Source organism: Onychomys torridus, chromosome 2 (assembly GCF_903995425.1).
Source record: "Onychomys torridus chromosome 2, mOncTor1.1, whole genome shotgun sequence".
In the NCBI taxonomy this organism is placed as follows: Eukaryota; Metazoa; Chordata; class Mammalia; order Rodentia; family Cricetidae; genus Onychomys; species Onychomys torridus.
The window spans coordinates 136,580,445-136,601,689 of NC_050444.1; the positions used below are offsets into that span (position 1 = coordinate 136,580,445).

The following is a 21,245-nucleotide window of genomic DNA, read 5'->3' on the forward strand; positions in this document are numbered from 1 at the left end:
CTGCCTCCACTCCCCACTGCAGCTCAGGAAGCAAGGTCCATGCGCCTTTCAGCTGACATGGTGAACACGATGGTAGAGACAGGTGGGGGGAGATTAACGTGCCCATGCAGGTAGAAAGGAACTCAGGACAGTTGGTGATGACATCTGTCTAGACAGGTGTGACGACGAGACAGTCACTCTCAGTCCACGAAGCCAGACATTCACAGGAACAGGAATGTCTCCTGGGGTATTTGGGGGAACCACAAGTCGTCCCATGTGACAGCACTAGTGTGTATGAGAACACTGGAACAGTGTAGGGGGTTGGCATCTGGGGCCAAATGATGGATGCCAGGACAAATGCTGGGCACCTGATCACACTGTGCCTGCCTGGCCCCCAGGGTGATCTTCGAAAAACAAAACCATGACCCAATGAATTTGGAAGATGCTGAGTCGAGGCTAAACAGCTGGGGGCAGGATGGCACGTGAGGCAGAGGCAGGTGGTTCTCTGTGTGTTTCAAGGCTACACGGTGAGGTTGGGTCTCAAAAATACAAAACAAAACAATTATTAATATATACACATAAAAAACATGTAACAAAATACACCAATAACAAAAACAAAACTAAAAAGCATCTCTACCCAAACTAAGCATTTTCCTTTCTTCATAGGGCTTAAAGCTAGATGCCAGGTACATCCCAAGGGCTGTGTGCAGAGAACAGGGTTCACCAAACTCATCTTATAGGAAAACTCAAAAATCAAAACCAAGAAACTTCAACATGTAAAATTCTGTTTTAAATGGTAAAATCCACTGCACACTGATTGTGTGTGTGTGTGTGTGTGTGAGCTCATTTGCATGCAGGCATGTGGAGGTCAGAGAAAAACCTCAGATGTTCGTCCTCATCTACCGCCTCATTTGAGACTGGAATTTGTTGTGCACCGCTGCATAGGCCAGGCTAGCTGGCCCACAAGTTACTGGAGATTCTCGTCTCTTCCCCCATCTTCCTATAGGAGCCCTAGGATTACAGATGTGTGCCATCACATCCAGCTCTACGTGGGTTCTGGGAATCCAAACTCAGGTCCTTGTGTTTATACAGCAACCGCTGTACCCACTGGGCCTTCTCACTGGCCCAATTAGATGTTTACCTAGACAGTCATTCAGGGGAAAGTGAGAAGAGGATTGTGAGGGATTGTGGATGAGGAGATCAAGCAGAAGTTGTTGTGGTCACCCTGGATAGAAGAGTCTTCATGAGCTGCTTCCTGTGACCCGTGAGGCGTCACACACACACACACACACACACACACACACACACACACACACACACACACAGAGCCATACGCTTTAGTCTGCCTATGGATTGGATTCAGTCTTCAAAATAGCTTTCCCCTCTCTTCTTCAACTTCACTGTTACTCATTCTCTCTCTCTCTCTCTCTCTCTCTCTCTCTCTCTCTCTCTCTCTCACACACACACACACACACACACACACACACACTTTTACCTGACTCCAACATCAGCACCTAAGTCCCTCCTCCTCACTCCATCCCACACTGGCCTTCAGTACCTTGGCTCTGTCTCACCTAGTCACTTTCAATGGCTACTTGGCATTATCCATCGTCTTTGCCGAGCTTGATCTGTCAATTTGGTTACAAGACAGACTAGTGTGTGCTCAAAACATGACTGAAAGATTACACTAAGAATTTAATTGACATTTAAAACCTTTGAAAGGATCACATCAAGATGATTTTAAGGTGGCCATCACACATTCATTTGGAATTTTATTTTGAAACCACAGTGAAGAATCCATAATTGGTCAAAACCCTCATGCAGCATACTGCCCGTTAGGCCCTTTACGCCATAAGGGTTCTCAATCTTCCTAACCCTGCCACTCTTTAATATAATACCTCATATTGTGGTGATCCCCAACCATAAGATTACTTCCGTTGCTACTTCATAATTGTAATTCTGCTGCTGTTTACTGAATCGTAATATAAATATCTGAAATGCGATCCCTGTGACAGGGTCCTTCGACCCCCAGGTTGAGAACCACTGCTTTATGGTCTCTCTCCTGGCAGTCCCTCCAGCAGCCACCCTTTGCCTGTAGCCCTCTAGTTCCACTATTGTGCGACCGGACATAAGGTGTAAGCTCTGTGTGCCTCGGTATCCCTCCTTTGGGTTGTCCTCAGAGTCAGTTCGGGTTGGTTCAGCCCATGGGTCGTCAGGACCTGGCAGAAGCGGGCACGGAAGGCGAGTGACCCCCCCTGAGCATCAGAGAGCGTCGCGTCGGAGGGAGGTGCCGGCAGGCTGCGTTCTCAGGACCGCAAGCGGGGAAGGCGCCTGGCAGGCGACAAGCTGCGGAGGCTGGGATCTGGCTGTTTCTGGCGACGGAATGTGCCACACCCTCGCGGCATGGCTGGCATCCGCCCGGCCCCGACGGCAGATACTATGAGCACATGCGGAGACGCGTGGTTGTGGGTCCTACCACTACTCTGGCACTCAGGATCCTCTCCAACGCGGAACGATCCCGCCCACATGGGACGACCCGGCCCAGGGCGCAGGTGCCTGCTTCAGAGACCCCGACGTCTCCGCGCCGAGCCCGGCGTGCGCCCTGGAAGCTGGATGGGGACCCAGAACACCCTTGATGGCCCCTCCCCACCCACATCCACCCCCGACCCTCCGATACCTACCTCAGGGTCGCACCTGTTGCTCCCACCACCCGGCGCAGCCATAGAGGTACAGACACCGGGTGAACCGGTGTCCGCGCTTGGGCCCACCCCCGAGCCCCCATTGGTCATGGCCCGGGCAGGGCGGGGCCGAGGAAGCGCTCCTGGGTCTAGGCCCCGAAGGCAGGTCATGCCCTTGACACTCACGGGTCGGCACCCCAGGAGCCCACGTTGCCCTGCCAGTCCTACAGGCGCAGCAATCGCCTGCGAAGCGCGTGGCACTCAGTCACTGCGAAGCTGTCAGCGACAGGTGCGAACTCAGGGGATCCTCTGCGCCGTCAGGTCCTCGCCGTCGGGGAGTCGCTGGATGCGCATCCGCTGAGCGTCCGAGATGGCCGCGCGGATCGGACTCCTCTGGCTGCTGGGCCTGGTTCTGTGTGCTCTGGGCGTCGACCACGGCCCGCGTCCCCTGTATGTCTTTCCCCAGCGACGCCTGGGAGTACACGAGCGCCGAGACATGCAGCGAGAGATCCTGGCGGTGCTCGGGTTGCCTGAGCGTCCCCGACCCCATGTGCCACCCGCTCCCTCCCGGCAGCCAGCGTCCGCGCCGCTTTTCATGCTGGACCTGTACCACGCCATGGCCAATGACGACGACAGTGGGTCCCTGCATTCTCACCTGGGGCGCTCCGACCTGGTCATGAGCTTCGTCAATATGGGTGAGTGCGAGGAGAGCCCGGGTGGCCTCAGTCTCCACATGGAGAGCTCATGGCGGTCTGTCTAGGAAGGACTGTCCTTAGTCACCTGTTGGGGATGCTGTCTTCCAGGAGTGTGAGGACAGGGAAACACGATGCAGCAGACACGACCACGGGAAAGGGGACTGCAGGGGACCAGGACTGGAAGATCTAAGGGCTATAGCGGGTTCCCCGGGAGTGGGAATCTAGTGATGCCCAGATCCCTTAGGTGGCACCGGAAAACAATCGGTCCTGAAGACTGATGAGTAAACAGAGGTTGTGATGATGTCGTGATAAACACAGCCCTAAAGAGAGGGACAAAGTTCAGTGTAGAAACCTGTGGTCATATCATCAAAGTGACCCATACGCCCTGACGGCAGGTTCTGTGTTGCAGGAAGTGGGTGGGTGGGGTGCACTGCCAGGAGGTGAAATGGACCGACTCAGACCATGACTAGTCTTGTGGGCCTGGGCCCCAGCAGTTGGACCTTGGCTTGGCATAGAGCGAGTGTCCAGGACAGTGAATGGCCCAAGGTGAGGCTGTGACACTCTTCAATCTCCCAAAGTGTGGCTCCTTTCTCCAGGTATCTCTTGACCTCAGGACCACATTCTCCTACTAATCTTAAAGGCATTTTCCCCAAAGCCTTTTATCTGTAAGCATGAGTGTTTACTTTTGGTCAGGTCCCCATCTGCTTTGCTTCTGCTTGGGACAGGCCGCCTGGGGTGTAGCAGACACTAGACTGGGTCTGGTACCAAGCCTTGAGCTGAGAACAGGGAGAGGAAGGACTTTGCCGTGGCCACCAGTTCCTTTGTGTTGCTCATCCTTCCAGGGGCACAGGGAACAGCCACAGTCTTCACACCTATTTCCCAGGCAAGGGCAGAGAGACAGCGGAAGCTTGTAAACCGCCTGATAAAGGCCCAGGCTGCATGGCTCTGTATCCGTTGCTTAGTTTTTGACATCCCTTCCAGGGTAAGAGGAACTTTCCAGAGTGTAAGGGGCGGCAGCAGGTGTATGGTGTCATCAGCCACTTGTTTCCTGTCTGAAGATGGGAAAAGGGGCCAGCACCGAAAGCCCACACAGCCAGTAGGGTGCTACAGCAGTGGGATCTGGAGACTGCCTTCCTGCTTAAAGACCAGGCTTGGGTACTTAAGACAGAGCACGTGTGGGACCGAGATTGGCCCTCTACCCTTAGGAAGGCCGGTCTAGAGTGCAGGAATAGAAAAACTGAGGATAGAGTTGTCCAAGAACGTCCCCCCAGGGGAACCTCTGATCCAAGTGAGTCACCACCCAGCCCATGCCTTACTCCCCTCCCCCAACTTTCTCCTTGGGTCAAGGCAGGAACAGCCCTGGTAGGAACTGTTGCAGTGGACAGAGCAGGAACCTGCAATGCACCTTGAGAGGCATCCTCTGCTCTCTCCAAGCTGCGCATCACTTCCTTCTGAGACCCCTAGTAAATCACTAGAGATAACAAATGGATGAGCAGGAGGCCAGCGGAGGGGGAACCAGGTCTAGTCCCTGCCGATCCCTATTTCTGCTACTTGCAGCTCAGCTTTGCACATACAACAAAATTCTCAAGTGAGCTGCTCATGGTGAGTTCTGCTTGTAATCCCAGCACTCGGGAGGCTGAGGCAGGAGGATCACTACAGCTTCAAGGCCAGTCCGGGCATCAGAGTGAGACCCTGTGTCAAAACACACATATAAACACAGAAAGAGGGCATGAGGTAGATATTCCCATATGTCTGTCTTGTGCATATTTAAACCTAGAAACAGCTAAAAGCCAACCAAAAGCTGCGTGTCCTGTGTTTAGAATTTTCTTAGAGTCCAGAAGATCTTTGGCCTTTCATATGCTTCCATTTGTTACTGGCTCCTAGCAACAGTACATGAATTGTATGGGAATCCTTGCTTTATGCACTCAGGTTCGATGGCTAGCACATCCATAGTTATGGATTCCAAATTGTGTTTCCTACCATGTTGTGGATCCCCCATATTACTTGAGTGTCCCAGTAGGATCTGTGGAGTTCACCAGCAGGCCTTTGTTTGGTGCGGACTCACTGTGGACAATCCGTTAGAGCACCCCCTTTATTTCCATGCACTGGTCACACTAGTAAACTCTCTTAGCTAGAGTGAATTTACCTGGTGATTACCAGGCCCCGTGTGTCAGGCACGTACCCGGATGCCTTCTGTTGGCAAGCCCAGGCCCAAGCCTGAAGGTCAGGGCCCGGGAACCAGCATGCCACCGACGGCAGCAGCATCCCAGGGTGTCAATGGCTGTGGCCCCGTGGAGCAGTATGACAGCAGACTCCTGTCCCTGGTGTCCCTGAGCTAAGTTGGTACTCTCAGTACCAGAACCTATTGTCCTCTCCCGACCCACCCTCGGTCCCTGCTGGTCTCCGTCATGCATGTGCCTTCCCTCAGTGGTCCTGTTCCTTGTCTGCTGTGATAGTATCAGAAAAGGAAGATGCCTCCCAGCCCTGATCCTCAGCTCTGTTTCAGTGGCACCTGCTGGCCTCACTGCCCCGCCCCTGGGCTGGGTGGCCTCAGGCCCTCATGTCCTTCCCAAGGGTGGAAGGGGGCAGGAAGGACCAGCTCTGCTCATGTCAGTGGACAGGCAGGTGGCTGTGTTCTGGATGGGGAAACTGAGGCACAAATAGCATCGACAGTCAGAGTCCAGGCAGGACCACATGGAGCCGTCTGCACGTGCATGGGCCCCTTTCCCAGCCCAGGAGCTTTTCTTCTGAGGCCTCAGATGGCGAGGCAGGGCAGCAATGAACTGTGGCGGCCAGTCTGAGGGAATGAGAGACCAGGCCTTGGTCCAGCTCTGCCCCTGCCAGCCATGTGACTTTGAGGGTGATGCTTTCTCACCACTGACCTCAGGGTCACGTCCTTTGATCCTTTGCCAGGGAATTCGGTCATTTCTTCACTCACTCGCTCACTCATTCATCCATTTCTTCCACAAGTAATCAGGCAGTACCTACTATGTGCCAGGAGGCCTGGCTCCTGGTTTAGTTGCTGGGGAAGTCACACTGAACAGGCGCTGTCTGTGTCCTTTCAGAGACGACCTTCCAGTGGGAGAGACAATGCTGTGTCGTGAAGGTGGTAGTCAGGGGTGACATACAGACACCCCACCCCAGTTTGGAAACAAGAGGACCCGAGAAGGGCTGGGCCAAGGGGCGTTTGACTTGGGGCTCACACGGAGAGAATCTGATCTTGACTACCCTCACTGTGGTTGGCCTTTCCCGGCTTCCCTCTCTGAGCCTCAGTTTCCCCCTCTGTGAAATGGAGCCGTTGGTCTTTAAGGGACTTCCAGTGCTGACTGAGATGATAGCAGCACTGACGGCATGGCCAGACCTCCACATCTGTTCCTGCACTTGCATTCACAGTACTGCCTCAGGAGAGTGAGGCTCAGAGAAGGCTGGTGATATTCCCAAGGTCACACAGCAGTTCGCCTGCATCCTGTGCTTATGGCCTCCATACAGCTGCCTCCATCCTCATTCGGGGGCCTGTCCTGCCTCTCCCTAGATGCAGTAAGAGCTACTGTACTAGACTAAATGTGAATGTATGCTGTAAGCTGAGAGTCCTGTTCATAATGTGTTCCTGAGTTCACAGTATTTTCACATGCTCATCACATAAAATTCAAACCATCCAAAAGCAGGGGCTTGTATGGGAATCCTAATTTTACTAGCCAGGCCCCCAGGGCTTTGTAATTCTTATTAGCAAAGATTCATGGTTTTTGGGGGTTTTTTTGGTTTTTTCTTTTCCTCTGTATCTGTCTTACCTGTTGATAGGAATTACCTACATTTTATTTTTTATTTTAATTATATATGCACTATGTGTACATCTGTGCATACACATTCATGTGTGTGGACATATATGTGTACACAGGTGCACATGCTTGTTGGGGGTGGGCAAAGCTGATGTTCCGTGCCTTCCTCACTTTATTTATTGGGATAGGGTCTGTCTCGGAACCGAGAGCGCATTGCTTCTACTGAGTTTAGCTGGCTAGCCTGATTGCCCCGCAGATCCAGTCTCTGCTACCTGAGTGCTGGGAAATACCCCAGGAGTGATCCTGGGTCTCGCCACAGTACTGAGGCTACTGGTGGGAGAAATTCCTTCAGGTGCAGAATGCACAGGTCACCAACCCCAGGACCCCACCCTCCTCTGAGGTCCTGCATGAGTCCAGGGTCTTGTAAGTCTGGTGCGGGCCCCTCAGCCTTTGGTACCAGCAGCATAGAGCAGTCATGCCCAGCCCTGCCTCCTCAGGGCCTGGGAACCTGTCCCCACCCTCAAAGGCTCCGCCAGGAAAGGAAGCAAATCTCACAGCAAGGGCAGACACCAGTGGCCTCTGATGGAGACTCCTGTGACATGGCTGTCACTCAGACCAGCAGCAGCACCCGAGTCCCAGGAGCTGTGAGTGATGGACACTGAGCCAGTGTCCTGAGGAAGAACAGAAGGTCACTCTCTCTGTCCCCGGAACACAGTGCCTTGATGAACAGGCTGCTGCCATCCATCCATCCACCAGCCATGTTCAGTTACTGCCCTAAAGAGCTCACCATCTAGAGGGGATGCACCCCACTGACACAAGGGAAGGGACAGATCCACAGCCTGGTCACCCTATACCACTGAGGGAAGTCAGGGAAAGAAAACAAGCAAGGCAGGAACTTGGAGCCAGGTACTGAAGTAGAGACCACAGAAGAATGCTGCTTACTGGCTTGCTCAATGCGGCTTGCTCAACTTGCTTTCTTATACAACTCAGGACTACCTGCTGAGGGGTGGCACTACCCACAGTGGGCTGGGTCCTTCCATATCAACCATTAATCAAGACAGTATCCTGCAGGCTTTTCCACGGCCAATCTTATGGTGGCAATGTCTCAACTGTGGTTCCCTCTTCTCAGATAGCTCTAGCTTCTGTCAAAGTGACATAAAGCTAGCCAGCACAGGTACCTGTGGAACCAAGTGTAGCTGTCTCTGTGGCCAGGGCATTGCTTTTTGCATATCTTTCAATGGTTTTGCCCAGCATGTCTGGGGTTCTTGCACAGCATGGTCAATTCACTTGACTTTGCAAAATGTCTCTACACAGCATTGCTATCTGTATCTGTCTTACCTGTTGACAGTTACCTGTCTGAGCGTAACTATTACTTTCTCAAAGGCTGTACTGACCCTATGGAAAGCATCCAACTCTTCTCCATCATTCTTGAACTTATGACCCCTTCTCTTTCCTTGATACCAGCTACAAAGAAATGACATTCCTTAGTTGGCTTTTTTTTTTTTTTGAGGGGGGGGATGGTGTGGGATCAAACCATATACCTCACACATTTACAAGATTCTTTTTGTCATCACATTCCTCTTTTCTTCTTTCTTCTTCTTCTTCCTTCTCTTCCTCCTACCCCTCCTCCTCCTCCTCCTCTTCTTCTTCTTCAACAGGGTCTCACTATGTAGCCCTGGCTGTCCTGAAATTCAATCTGTAGACCAGGCTGACTTAAACTTACAGAGATCTGCCTGCCTCTGCTTCCTGAGTGCTGGGATTAAAGATGTGCACCACCACCTGGGCCTCCCTTGTTTTTTAAACCCCATTAGTGCTGAACTTACCTGTCTTCTTCACCTCGGTGTTCTCTCTGTCTAGGACAGCTGTGCAGAAATGAGCAGAGACCCACAGCTGTTAAAGAAAGACACCAAAACACTTGCTCTGACGGTAAAACTTCAGAGACATGCTGAGGTGTAATGGGACTCTATCCTTCCCATCCTGGCCTGGGGCTGGAGCCTCCTAGCTGCCTCTATAGAGGTGAACCTGTCACCCAGTGCGCCCCAGCCCTGCGGTGTGCCGGCCACTGCAACCTTAGGTCCTCACGGAAAGACAGGAAGCTGGCTTCAGCTTTGCTCTGGCAGTTCAACCTGGTGCTTTATAGAACCTGGCTTGTGCTCAGAAAGCCTAGTAGCCACAGAGGGCATTGTTAAAGACTTGGAAATGCGTAATCCAAATCTCTGTTAGGTTTGGGGAAGACACTGGGTGGCTTTAACCCCTGCTTACTGGCAAAGCAGATTTTTTTTTTTTTTTCATTTGAAAGGGAGAGGAGAGCCTGGATAATGGTAGCATACTTTTTAAATTCCAGAACTCAGGAGGCAGAAGCTGGTGGGTCTCTTTGAGTTCGAGGTCAGCTTGGTGTGCAGAGCAAGGGCTATATAGAAAAAACCTATCCCTAAAAAAACAAACAAAAGAAAGAAAGGAAGGAAGGAAGGGGAGAGAGAGAGAGAGAGAGAGAGAGAGAGAGAGAGAGAGAGAGAGAGAAGAGAAGAGAAGAGAAGAGAAGAGAAGGAAGGAAGGAAGGAGAAAGAAAGAAAGAAAGAAAGAAAGAAAGAAAGAAAGAAAGAAAGAAAGAAAGAAAGAAAGAAAGAAAGAAAGGAGACTTCCCTAAATATTCTTCTGTGGGCATTTCTGTGCAGCTGGGCCAATGTGGGATTTGTTCTTCAGATTTAGCCTCTGCCCTGATAGCTGTCCCCACCCTGGGCCCATCTCAGCTGTCACCCCATCCTCTCCTCCCCTCTCCTTCATGGGGTCTTGTAGTTGGGCTGCCTCACTATGTGGCTCCCCACTGATGAGAGCACAGCAGTGTTCCCAGCCCTGGGCTCCAGCTCACTGCAGCTTGCACGCCCCACATAACTCAATGCTACACCCCACAAGAGTGGCCCCTCACCAGTGTACAGCATCTCTCCTCACTTAGAGTACCCTTTGCCACCTGCTAAGACTCCTTCCCATCATCCTCCGAGGCCTTTTGGAAGCTCCCTCCTCCGAGAAGCCCGTTTAGCTCCCAGAACACAGTGGGACAGACTTCTCCAGCATTGATGGCCTGTCCAGGAGCTTGTCGTCCTTCTGTTGATTTTCATCCCTTTCTACTTCTGCTCTTCCACTTTTATTCTGTACTCTAGAGGAAACACAGGTCCTTTGTCCCCTGGTTGATGGCACTGGGTCCCTCTCTTTCCTAAGGTCCTTCAGCAGCAGACTTTGTAATGTGGCCTGCACACCCCTCTCCCTAGACACCAAGGGAAATTCAAACAGAACTGACAGCTCAGCTCAGCTGTCAGGTCTGAGCTCCCCCACCCCACCCTCTTATCAAGGGCAGGCTCAAGGTGTCCTCTGTCCCACTGAAATTTGCCAACTATGTCCCTGTAGACAGGGTTTTACCCTGGACCTGTGATAATGTTCTGCCTTGGGACCAATGTCCATCTTGCCATTAGCTCAGGAGCTCTGAGAGAAGGCATTTTGATTCACTGATGGGTCCACTGATGTTGAGCACTTGCTGAGTTGCCCACTATGCCACCTCCTAGGCCTGGTGTGCTCCCAGAGCAGACCACAAGCCTGTGTGTAGAGCAGGAGTGGGCCCCATTCAGGCTGCCTGGGGTCCTGGCTCCTGGTGATCACCTCACTCCCATTTTGTCTTCCAGTGGAGCGAGGCCGTACCCTGGACTACCAGGGGCCACAATGGAAGGAATTCCTCTTTGACCTAACCCAGACCCCTGCTGGGGAGGCCGTCACAGCTGCCGAGTTCCGGATATATAAAGAACCCAGCAGCCACCCACTCAACACAACTCTCCATGTCAGCATGTTCGAGGTGGTCCAGGAACACTCCAACAGGTACCTTCACTCTGCCCAGATGCCCACCTCACCTCACGGTCTCATGGTCTAGGCTCTGGCAGGGCCTGTCCAGAGTGGGCATTTCCAAGAAAGGAAAGGGGCGCCTCCTAGGAGAGGTGCCTGAGACGTGAGGAAAGGGCTTGGCCTGCAACCCCCTGCCCTGCCACTGTGACTGTGGAGCCCTCAATAGGCCACAGTACTGGGCCACTGAGCCAGTGTCCCTGTCAGTAGCTCACGGACACAGGAAAATGCCAGGGGTTGGTTATCAGTGGACTGTGGTTCCAAAGGAGGCCAGGCCAGAGCCAAACAGGGAAGAAGCTCTGAAAGTGGACCCCAGGCAGGCACAAGACACAGGCAGCCATGCGGACCTCAGCCCTTGGTTAATTGTTCTTTCATGTCCACAGGGAGTCTGACTTGTTCTTTTTGGATCTTCAGACGCTTCGATCTGGGGATGAGGGCTGGCTGGTGCTGGATATCACAGCAGCCAGCAACAGATGGTTGATGAACCATAACAAGGACCTGGGACTCCGCCTCTATGTGGAAACTGAGGATGGTGAGGCTCCAGGGCTTAGCAGGAAGCTGCCCCAGGGATGGTGGGAAGTGGTTCTAGAGCATGAGACTCTTAATCTCAGGGTCGTGGGTTCGTGCCCCACATTGGGCGCCAGATATTGGTGAAATTAAGGCTACTCCATGTAGTTAAAAGGGAGGTTTATTTTGTGGGGTAACTTACAAATGAAGGGGTAGGTTGCAGGGTCGGGTAAAGGTATTATGTAGTCCGGCGGTGTTCTCTGGAGAACTCTACTCGGTCTACCTCCAGCGTCCAGGGTCCCGGAACCAAGCTCGAGACCTCTTCCCGATCCTTGGTCTTCCGCTTCCTCCTCCTCCACCCTGCCTTGTGAGCGTGACCATTACCGAAGCCTCAATGGGGGTTGGAACTTCCAGGCCAATGCTGGGATGGCTATCCACTACAGGTTCCAGCAGAGGCTGCCAGCCTAGTACACGGAGCCCTCTCCTTGGCCTTTCTTGAGGACTCAGTGGGTAGAGTGGCCAGGTCCTAGCCAGGGCTGCCTTCCTGTCCCTCCTACATGACAACTGACATCCTGAGAACCAGCTCTGGTACCCTCTAGGGGCGTGGGATGGAAGTGGTGGGGGTGGAGGGTGGCGCTTCTCCAGGGGCAGCAGGCTTCCACTCAGAGATTCTATAGTAGGAAGGAGGGGTGGGGCATCTGCACCCCAGGTTCTGAGTGCAGAGGCCTGGGCTGTCCCTGCTCTGCAGTGTTGGAACTCAGCACCTGAGCCTCAGTTTCGCGTCTACACAGGTTTATAGTTACTGCTTCACTGGCAGGGTTTTCTGGGACATTTCCTTCATGTCGGCAGTGAGGACAGAAAGGCAGGGCAGGAGACCCGCCTGCCCAGGGTTCACCAAAAGGCTGGGGGGATAACTGGAAGGAGAGGGCCAGAGAAGGGCAGGGGTCACTCTGAGTTAGGGAAAACTGGCAAAGTGCTTGGAGAGTTTAGAGCAGTTTAAAGCAGTGGGTGACAGATGTGACTGTGGTTTTAAAAGACCAGGCAACTTCAGCCCCTCAAGTAGGGAATCCTAACCACGCCCCCAGGTGAGTTCTCCTGGGTACCATGGGGCCCCAGAACTCACTGCCAGTTGTCAGCAGCATTTCCAAGGGTTTCCAGTGTCTGTCCAAGATCTTGTGAGACAGACCAGAGGCAGGGATGGCCAAGGATGTCCTCAGCCAGTGAGACCCATGGCGATGCCAGCCGGTGTCCTCCCTCCCTGCTCTGTGACGCAGCGCAGAGGCGGCGTGGGGCAGGCTCACGCGGTGCATCTGGCCTTTCCCTCTCTGTCCTGGTCCTGGGAACCGCGTAGCCCGTGGACCATGGCGGCGCTGAGGCTTCTGGCGTGGACGCTCCCGCGCGGGGTCTCCGCCCGCCGCCTACAGCCCGCGCTGCCCCACCGCCTTGTCCTCCGCTATGCTAGCGACCGCTGCGGGCGCGTCCACTTCTACAAGGACCCGGTGAAGGCGTTGGAGGGCGTCAAGGACGGGTCGACCGTCATGCTCGGGGGCTTCGGGCTCTGCGGCATCCCCGAGAACCTGATCGGCGCCCTGAAGACCAAGGGCGTGAAGGACCTGAAGATCGTCAGCAGCAACGTGGGCGTGGATGACTTCGGCCTGGGCATCCTGCTGGCCTCCAAGCAGGTCAGGCGCGTGGTGTGCTCGTACCTGGGGGAGAACGCTCTGTGCGAGCAGCTGTACCTGTCGGGCCAGGTGGACCTGGAGATGACGCCTCAGGGCACCCTGGCCGAGCGCATCCGCGCAGGTGGCGCCGGCGTGCCCGCCTTCTACACACCTACCGGCTACGGCACGCTGGTGCAGGAAGGGGGCGCCCCCATCCGGTACTCGCCCGACGGCCACCTGGTCACCCTGAGCCAGCCGCGGGAGGTGCGTGAGTTCAACGGCCGCCACTACCTGCTGGAGCACGCCATCCGCGCCGACTTCGCCCTGGTCAAGGGCTGGAAGGCCGACCGCTCCGGCAACGTGATCTTCCGGGGCAGCGCGCGCAACTTCAACGTGCCCATGTGCAAGGCCGCGGACGTCGCGGTGGTGGAGGTGGAAGAGATCGTGGACGTGGGCACTTTCGCCCCGGAGGACATCCACATCCCCAACATCTACGTGGACCGCGTGATCAAGGGGCCCAAGTACGAGAAGCGCATCGAGCGCCTGACCACGTGCGACAGCCAGCCCTCGTCCATGAACAAGCAACAGGCCGAAGCCAGGACACGCATCATCAAGCGCGCGGCTCTCGAGTTCGAGGACGGCATGTATGCCAATCTGGGCATCGGGATCCCTGTCCTGGCCAGCAACTTCATCAGCCCCAAGATAACGGTCTACCTGCACAGTGAAAATGGGATCCTGGGCTTGGGCCCGTTCCCCTCCAAAAAAGAGGTGGATCCCGACATCATCAACGCCGGCAAGCAGACAGTGACCGTGATTCCCGGGGGCTGTTTCTTCGCCAGCGATGACTCTTTTGCCATGATCCGCGGGGGACACATCCAACTGACCATGCTCGGTGCCATGCAGGTTTCCAAATACGGTGATCTGGCCAACTGGATGGTGCCAGGCAAGAAGGTGAAGGGCATGGGCGGGGCCATGGACTTGGTGTCCAGTGACAAGACCAAAGTGGTGGTCACCATGGAGCACTGCACCAAGACAAAGCAGCCCAAAATCATGGAGAAATGCACCATGCCGCTGACCGGCAAGCGCTGCGTGGACCTCATCATCACCGAGAAGGCTGTGTTTAGTGTGGACCGGAAAAAGGGGCTGACGCTGACAGAGCTGTGGGAGGGCTCGTCGGTGGATGACGTCAAGGCCACCACAGCCTGCCCCTTTAAGGTGTCCCCCAACCTCAAGCCCATGCAGCAGATCAAACCTGATGCTTGAGGAGCCCTGACCCTCCTCCCCTCCAGGGCTGATTTGCGAAGGAGTTAGCCACCACAGGGGACATGCTGAGCAGCACCTGGCCAGTGTGCCACTGGCTTCTGGGCCTTCCTGACCGAGCATCTTCTCAAGAGCCGAGTGATTTTAATTAAAATTCCTAAGCTGAGCCTGTGTGTCCTGTGCCTAACTAAAGCCCTCCACTACAACCATCGAGGTGACTGGTCCCTGTCCCTCACTTTTGTGACCTTCACATACAAGGCTCCAGAGTGTCCCCTGACAGGTCTCAAAACCAGTGTTGGCCCTCATAACTAAATCATGAAACACAGAGAAAAGCATAAAGGCAGGAAGAGATCCAGAGTTCACCCGGTGCCGCTGACCGCTGCCACGGAATGCAGAACTGCAGGTCTGTGAGCAGGACGAACACTCAGGCTTCTCTTCCTGGGCCTTGTTTCTGCTCCTAATTTTGTTTCCCTGAATCTGCCCGCTCCCGACTTCCTCCTGGGAGCTGCTTAGGTGTCCACAGAAGAAAGGCAAGGCCTGTTTCCCATGGGACAAAACTGAGGGAAGAGGGTTGGTACTGGTATTCCACCTGAAAAACCACTGTACATAAACAGTCCCAGCGAGTGTCTGAAGAGGCCTGGGCTTAGCACAAGTGGAGTCTAGAATCTAATCAATGTCATGGATGAATTCTTATCTAGTAAACTGCAGTGTTTCCTGTTGCCCATACCACACTGACATTCTGTTCCGGAAGTCCAGCAGGCCTCCCTTCCTAACCCCAATGTGGTAGCTCTGGGGTCTCTCATTCTGAATTTGTAATCTCACAAGGGAAGTGAAGAAAGTTATAGAGGCATGCGTGTGCGTGTGTGCCTGTGTGTGTGTGTGTGCGTGTGCGTGTGTGTGTTCGCACTGAGAAAGCATGCCTCCCAACATGCTTTTCCGTCCAGAGCTGGGAAGCCTGGTGCCCTTCTACCAGAGGGGTCTTAGCTGATAATGGGGTCAAGGAGCAGAGCTGTAGGGAATGTGCGCTCTGGTTTGGGCAGTGAGCAGCTTCTCCAGGCCTATCAGATCCAGAACTCTGAGAAGAGCAGCATCAGTCCCTCTGGGCTTGCACTCCACCTCACTCAGTCTCTGCCTTGGGGTGGGGAGGGTAGGAGCTGCTCCAGGCCTTGAACAGTTGATGCCGTCTGTGGTCTTAGTTTGTGTGCCTGTAAAATGGGAACCTTGACTTAGCTGCATCCATGGGTTCTCAGTCCAGCTCACCTTGCCTTGAGAGTCTCCAGAGGTCTCTAGCACACTTGCAGGCTAGCTTTGAGGAGATCAGTCAAGGACTGCTCTGTCCAGCAGACCTGGAAGACCAGTGACATAAAAGGAAAACAAGTGTGCCTGAGCCTGGAACACTGATGGCCTCTCTGTTCCAAAGAAGCCGGGGCTCTGGGACTCCACAGTAAGTAGCAGGACACAGGGCCTGTCCTGGGTCCCAGCCTGCCCCTTGTGTCATGCATAGGGCCTGACACTGTGGCTTTCACCACCTTCCTGCTCACAGCTGCTCCATCCTCCCAGTGTGTGGCCCTGGGGCCTTCCCTGTCTCTCCCTCTGTGCCTGAGGCTCTGCCCCTCACAGCACCTGCTTCCCCAATGTCTTCACTCTGGACCCCATTCTTCCTGCCTGACCTCCTCTGAGTCTCTTCTCAGGGCCAGCCTGCTCCACAGCTCTCAGCCTCGGTCCTGGGACGGGGCCTCACAAGCCTAGCACACTTGTTAGTGGCAGGTGAAGTCATTGGTCAAAGGCTATATTGATGAGTTTTCTTTCAAGTGCCTGGTGGACATCTGGTGTGGAGTCCAGCTGCTTGAAGGGCTGACCTTTGAGTGGACTGTCCACCGCAGGCCGACAGTGGCCTTGACCCCATGTGTAATGAAGGGCCTGGTAGAGTGCAAGTGGAGCAAGCAGACCTGAGTGTGCACATGAGTGTGTTCTGTTTCGTTACAGTGTTGTGTGGGGATTATATCTGAGGCCTCGGCTTACCAGACAGGCGCTCTGCTACTGAGCTGTGGCCTCAGCCTTTTGGGTTCTTTTCCATTTCTTCCAGCACTGGGTGGAACCCAGGGCATGGAGCATACTAGTGTCTGAGCCACATTAGTGTCTGAGATTTTATATATGCACATCATGCATGTACATGTGCGCATCGGTGTTTGTAACATGTCAGCTGAACGTCAGCGCTGTGCTTAATGACCTATAAAGTGAGCATTGCTGGGCTTTGATGTAAGGAATCTCACCCAGGCACAAAGGGAAATGTTTCTGAGTCCTATCCTGACACCAGAAAGGAACCTGACTGCCTGGTGGGAGGTGAGCCCACCCAAAGCCAGCTGCTGCATGTGTGTGGTTATTGTGGAGACCATTTGTATGGGTATTATACTGTTTGACTATTTGGTTGGTTTCTCAATACTTTTGTTTTGCTTTTTAAGATTTATTTTATTTTATGAGTATAGGTATTTTGCCTGCATGCACAGATGTGTGCATCACATGCACCCCTGGAACCGGATCCACCTGAAGAGTTATGAGTGCCATGTGGGTGCTGGGAATTGAACCCGAGTCCTCTAGAGGAGCACCCAGTGCTCTTAACCACTGAGCAATCTTTCCAGCCCCCTTTTTATTTATACTTTGAAAATCTCATATATGTACACAATCTATTTTGATCATATCCACCCACCATGACCTACATCTTCTTGTTTTTTTAAGACATAATTTCTCTGTGTAACAGCCCTGCCTGTCCTGGAACTTGCTTTATAGACCAGGCTAGCCTCAAACTACAGAAATCTACCTGCCCCTGCATCTTGCCTGAGTGCTGAGATTAAAGACTTGAGCCACCACTGTCAGGCCACTACCTACTTCTGATCCCTTAGTGCCTCCCTGTCTGTTTCCCAATTTTGTGTTCTCTCTCTCTCTCTCTCTCTGTCTCTCTCTGTCTCTCTGTCTGTCTCTCTCTCTCTCTTATTAATAACCCAGGCCCTGTTACTGCTGCCCAACCACACATGGATGTGGGGCTGTTCTCTGCAATGCAGGCAACCTACCAGCAGCCAGATCTGTTCGGCTTTTTGCTTCTTTGAAGACCAGCAAAGCTGGAGCTGATGGTGGAGGCTTTGCTCTCCTGGGTTGACTGTGCTGTAGAGGCATCTGCAGACCTTAATAGATCAGGGGACACCCGCCTCTTTATAGGCTCCACTTTTCCTGTGGACAAGCTCCGGTCTGTCTCCCTGAAGCCCCTTCCTTTCTTTAAAGCCATAAGCTGGCCTGGTGAACACACACTTGGCACTGGAATGAGCCTAATGTGAACTGAACCCTGGACTTTGTTCTGACCTCTGGCCCTGCTCAGCCTGAGGCCTTGGTAGTGGGCATCATGGCAGTGAATGCCCTGCCCTTGGACAATCAAGCTTGTCGAGCTGGGAGAATAAGCCCCAGCGATGTCCTTGCAGAGGCTGCCATGAGCTGGTGTGTCATGAATCACACATTCTAGTCCTCAGAAAGTGCAGGATGAAGATGGGACCTGGGTGTTAGATCACTGGACCAAGGGCGTCTGGGTCCTGAGCATCCCCGGCAGTGGACTCTGAGTGACTGGGACTTGGGTTACAGTGAGGACCGACTGAGGACATTAATGAGCAAAACCCTGACACTTGTCAAAAGTTTCCATCTGTCAGGTTCTCCCCAGCAGGAATGCCTGTGGCTACTGAGGTCCCTGTCCCTGTCACCTCAGACCTGCTGGCCAGAGTGCTTGGGTTGGTCCTCAGATGAGGAAATAGAGGGTCGTAGGTGCCACATCACCCCCCACAAGTCAGTCAGTCTGTCTAGTGTTTCTGTCTCTGTCTCCCAGGGCACAGCATGGATCCTGGCCTGGCCGGTCTGCTGGGACAACAAGCACCACAATCCAGACAGCCTTTCCTGGTCACCTTCTTCAGGGCCAGCCCGAGTCCTGTGCGGGCCCCACGGGCAGCGAGGCCACTGAAGAAGAGGCAGCTAAATAAAACTATCCAGGTGCAGCATTCCAACAAACACCTACGAATCTCTGGTAAGTGCCAGGCTGGGATCTGAGGCCTCCTTTACAAGTTGAATCCTTCCAATCTGTCAGCTAGGTCTTATTAGAGCCCATTGTCCTTTTCAGTATGTGCCTGGCAGGGAGGGTGGGCTGTGCCTGGCAGGGAGGGTGGGCTGTGCCTGGCAGAGAGGGTGGGCTGTGCCTGGCAGAGAGGGTGGGCTGTGCCTGGCAGAGAGGGTGGGCTGCAATCAAGTCTGCAGAGAAAAGCAGAAGCCAAGTGTGCCCAGAGCACAGCCACACCCTGTGGTGACAGGGAGCCACTGAGGACTGTTGAGCTGGGTCATGGCATGAGCAGGGATCCAGAAATGGAACTTGTGACCCCAATGGTTCCGTTTCCTGTTGTCCTTCATTTGTAAATGTGCCTGTCATGTCACCCCCCACGAGAGTACCATGGCAACTCCGTAGAGCAGGACCCCTGAGGAGACTGCACCTTTTTGTCCTGCAGATGGTCATGGCGCCCGAGGCAGAGATGTTTGCCGTAGGCACGAGCTCTACGTCAGCTTCCAGGACCTCGGCTGGCTGGTAATTTCTGCCTCTCCTCTCTGAATGCCACCTGCAGAGCCTGGTGTCTCTAGGGTGGAGGTGTAGCTACTGTGCCATTAGTTGTACATAAAAGCCCGGGAAACTGAAGCAACCTGAGCCCTCTGCCCAGTAAACTGTCAGCACGACAGAGAAACTGAGGCAGGGCCTTTGGGCTCTTCCTGCTACAGCTGCTGCAGGAGGCATGGGGGCAGCTGTGGAGAAGACAGCAGAGGAGGGTGAGGTGTGGAGGACAGAGCTGGCGTCCAGCCCTGCCTGCTGAGGGTCACTGAGGGGGATGAGGGTTCACAGGCTCAGGTCATCCTGTGACAGGACCTATGGTGATGGTCTATGGAAGGACACTGATGTGACTCACCTTTTCCCACCCACAGGACTCGGTCATCGCCCCCAAAGGCTACTCAGCTTATTACTGTGCTGGAGAGTGCAACTACCCATTTACCTCCTGCATGAACTCTACCAATCATGCCACCATGCAGGCCCTGGTCAGTATCACAATGGCCTTCTTGGGACCTGAGGGACTGGGCAGGTATGGGGGTGGAGAACAATGGCAAAGGGGAACTTGATCTGCAGACTTCGCCATGAAAGGGGCCTGCATGACTCATGTGCCCTGTGTATCCTGGTAGATCTGGCCTCCCAGATGTTCATGTGCTTACCCATCCTGCCTGGCTGCGTGACTCATGAATCCTCAGCTTTGGGGCCTTGGCTCCTCCAGGGGCTGCTCCCCACTTCTTTCCTGGCTGTCTGTCCACACAGGCTATAGTGCTAATGAGCAGCAGTCTGGGCCACTCAGTGAGGGAACAAGTTGCTAGCAGGAAGAATACTGCAATTGCACACTGCCATATATTTGTGCTTTGCAAAGCCTGGTGTAGAGACTTCCTTCGAGAACAGTTTGTCTGGAATCCTAGCACCCAGTGACCTTGGGCTTGTGTTTACCTAACAGACAGTTGTGCCAAATAATGCTCTAGAGCAGTGGGTCTCAACCTGTGGGTCACAATCCCTTGGAGGTTGAATATCAGATATCCTGCATATCAGACATTTACAATCCATAACAGTAACATAATTACAAATATAAAGTAGCAACGAAATAATTTTGTGGTTGGGGTCAGCACAACATGAGGAACTGTATTAAAGGGTCGCAGCTTTAGGAAGGTTGAGAACCACTGATCCAGAGTGAACATCACAACTAAACAAGCTGCTTTGTGCCATTATTAGTGTCCTCTCACAAAGGGCACTGGTGTTTGCTGGGTGCCTGGAGCCACTGTCCTGGGAGATGCTCAGCCTGATAGAGGAATGTGCAAGCTTTAAAGAGGGGTAGGAAGATCAGCACCTGTTTCAAGCTCAGTGACACCATCAGACAGCCACAGGGACTCCATGCAGCCTGTTTATCACCTGCAAAGACAGCTGTCTCAGAAATTGAGGTTAAGCTACATCAAGAAGGGGAGAGCCCGTGAACTTACGCATTCATTCTACAAAAAGAGACTGCCTCTTCCGCAGCTTACACCTACCTGATGGGGATGTAGTAAAAGACAGTAATTCGGGGCAGTGAGGCACCACAGGGTGCCCCATGGCACCCAATACTGGGGACCAGTAAGCCTGAGGCACAGCAGAAGTGGATGTGACAGTGGACCAGGGGCTGAGAGTGCCAAAGGGCTTGTGTATCAGTCCCTCCAAGCCAGGTGCCTAGGCTGTCTTGAGGGCAGTGGGCAGGACACACTTGCAAGGAGGAACCCGCCCTAGCTGCAGGTAGCGAATGACCTTGGGCTGGTCAAAGGGGCTGAGATCTTCTGGAAGGGTAGTGGGCAGGAACTGGGACCATCAGGCTCATGTTCCTATCTGCATATCCCCACCACCACCACCACCAGGTACACCTGCTGAAGCCAGATGTCGTCCCCAAGGTGTGCTGTGTGCCCACGGAGCTGAGTGCCATTTCTGTGCTCTACTATGACAAAAGCAACAATGTCATCCTGCGCAGGGAGCGCAACATGGTGGTCCAGGCCTGTGGCTGCCACTGAGTTAGCAGCCTGCTGCCATTGGCCTATTTATCTGACCAGGAAACAGAGACCCATCAGATCCAAGGCCAAGGTGAAAGTAGGGTTTTCAACTCTCATGTTCATACGCTCTCTGCCTTTATCACAGGATTGGCCCTCTCCTGGCCCCTCTGTTCCCTTTCTCTGCCC

At 53.7% G+C, this 21,245-nt stretch overlaps 2 protein-coding genes across 2 annotated transcripts; both read left to right on the forward strand.

The window, feature by feature from the left end:
- The first annotated feature begins 3,027 nt into the window (after positions 1–3,027).
- On the forward strand, positions 3,028–21,080 carry LOC118578877 (bone morphogenetic protein 8A-like). The gene is made up of 7 exons (XM_036180140.1): positions 3,028–3,352; positions 10,803–10,992; positions 11,397–11,545; positions 18,307–18,501; positions 18,974–19,050; positions 19,440–19,550; positions 20,931–21,080. The coding sequence occupies exons 1-7, from the start codon at positions 3,028–3,030 to the stop codon at positions 21,078–21,080; spliced, it is 1,197 nt and encodes a 398-aa protein (XP_036036033.1).
- LOC118578876 (succinyl-CoA:3-ketoacid coenzyme A transferase 2A, mitochondrial) lies at positions 12,848–14,601 on the forward strand. The gene has a single exon (XM_036180139.1). It carries the CDS (start codon positions 12,882–12,884, stop codon positions 14,442–14,444), a length of 1,563 nt encoding a protein of 520 aa, XP_036036032.1. The 5' UTR covers positions 12,848–12,881; the 3' UTR covers positions 14,445–14,601.
- Positions 21,081–21,245: the final 165 nt, after the last annotated feature.

Coding starts and splice junctions, on each gene's coding strand:
- LOC118578877 (XM_036180140.1), top strand. CDS start 3,028: ATGGCCGCGCGGATCGGACTCCTCTGGCTGCTGGGCCTGGTTCTGTGT. Junction 18,502..18,973: donor CAAACACCTACGAATCTCTG/GTAAGTGCCAGG, acceptor TTTGTCCTGCAG/ATGGTCATGGCGCCCGAGGC. Junction 19,051..19,439: donor TCCAGGACCTCGGCTGGCTG/GTAATTTCTGCC, acceptor TCCCACCCACAG/GACTCGGTCATCGCCCCCAA.
- LOC118578876 (XM_036180139.1), top strand. CDS start 12,882: ATGGCGGCGCTGAGGCTTCTGGCGTGGACGCTCCCGCGCGGGGTCTCC.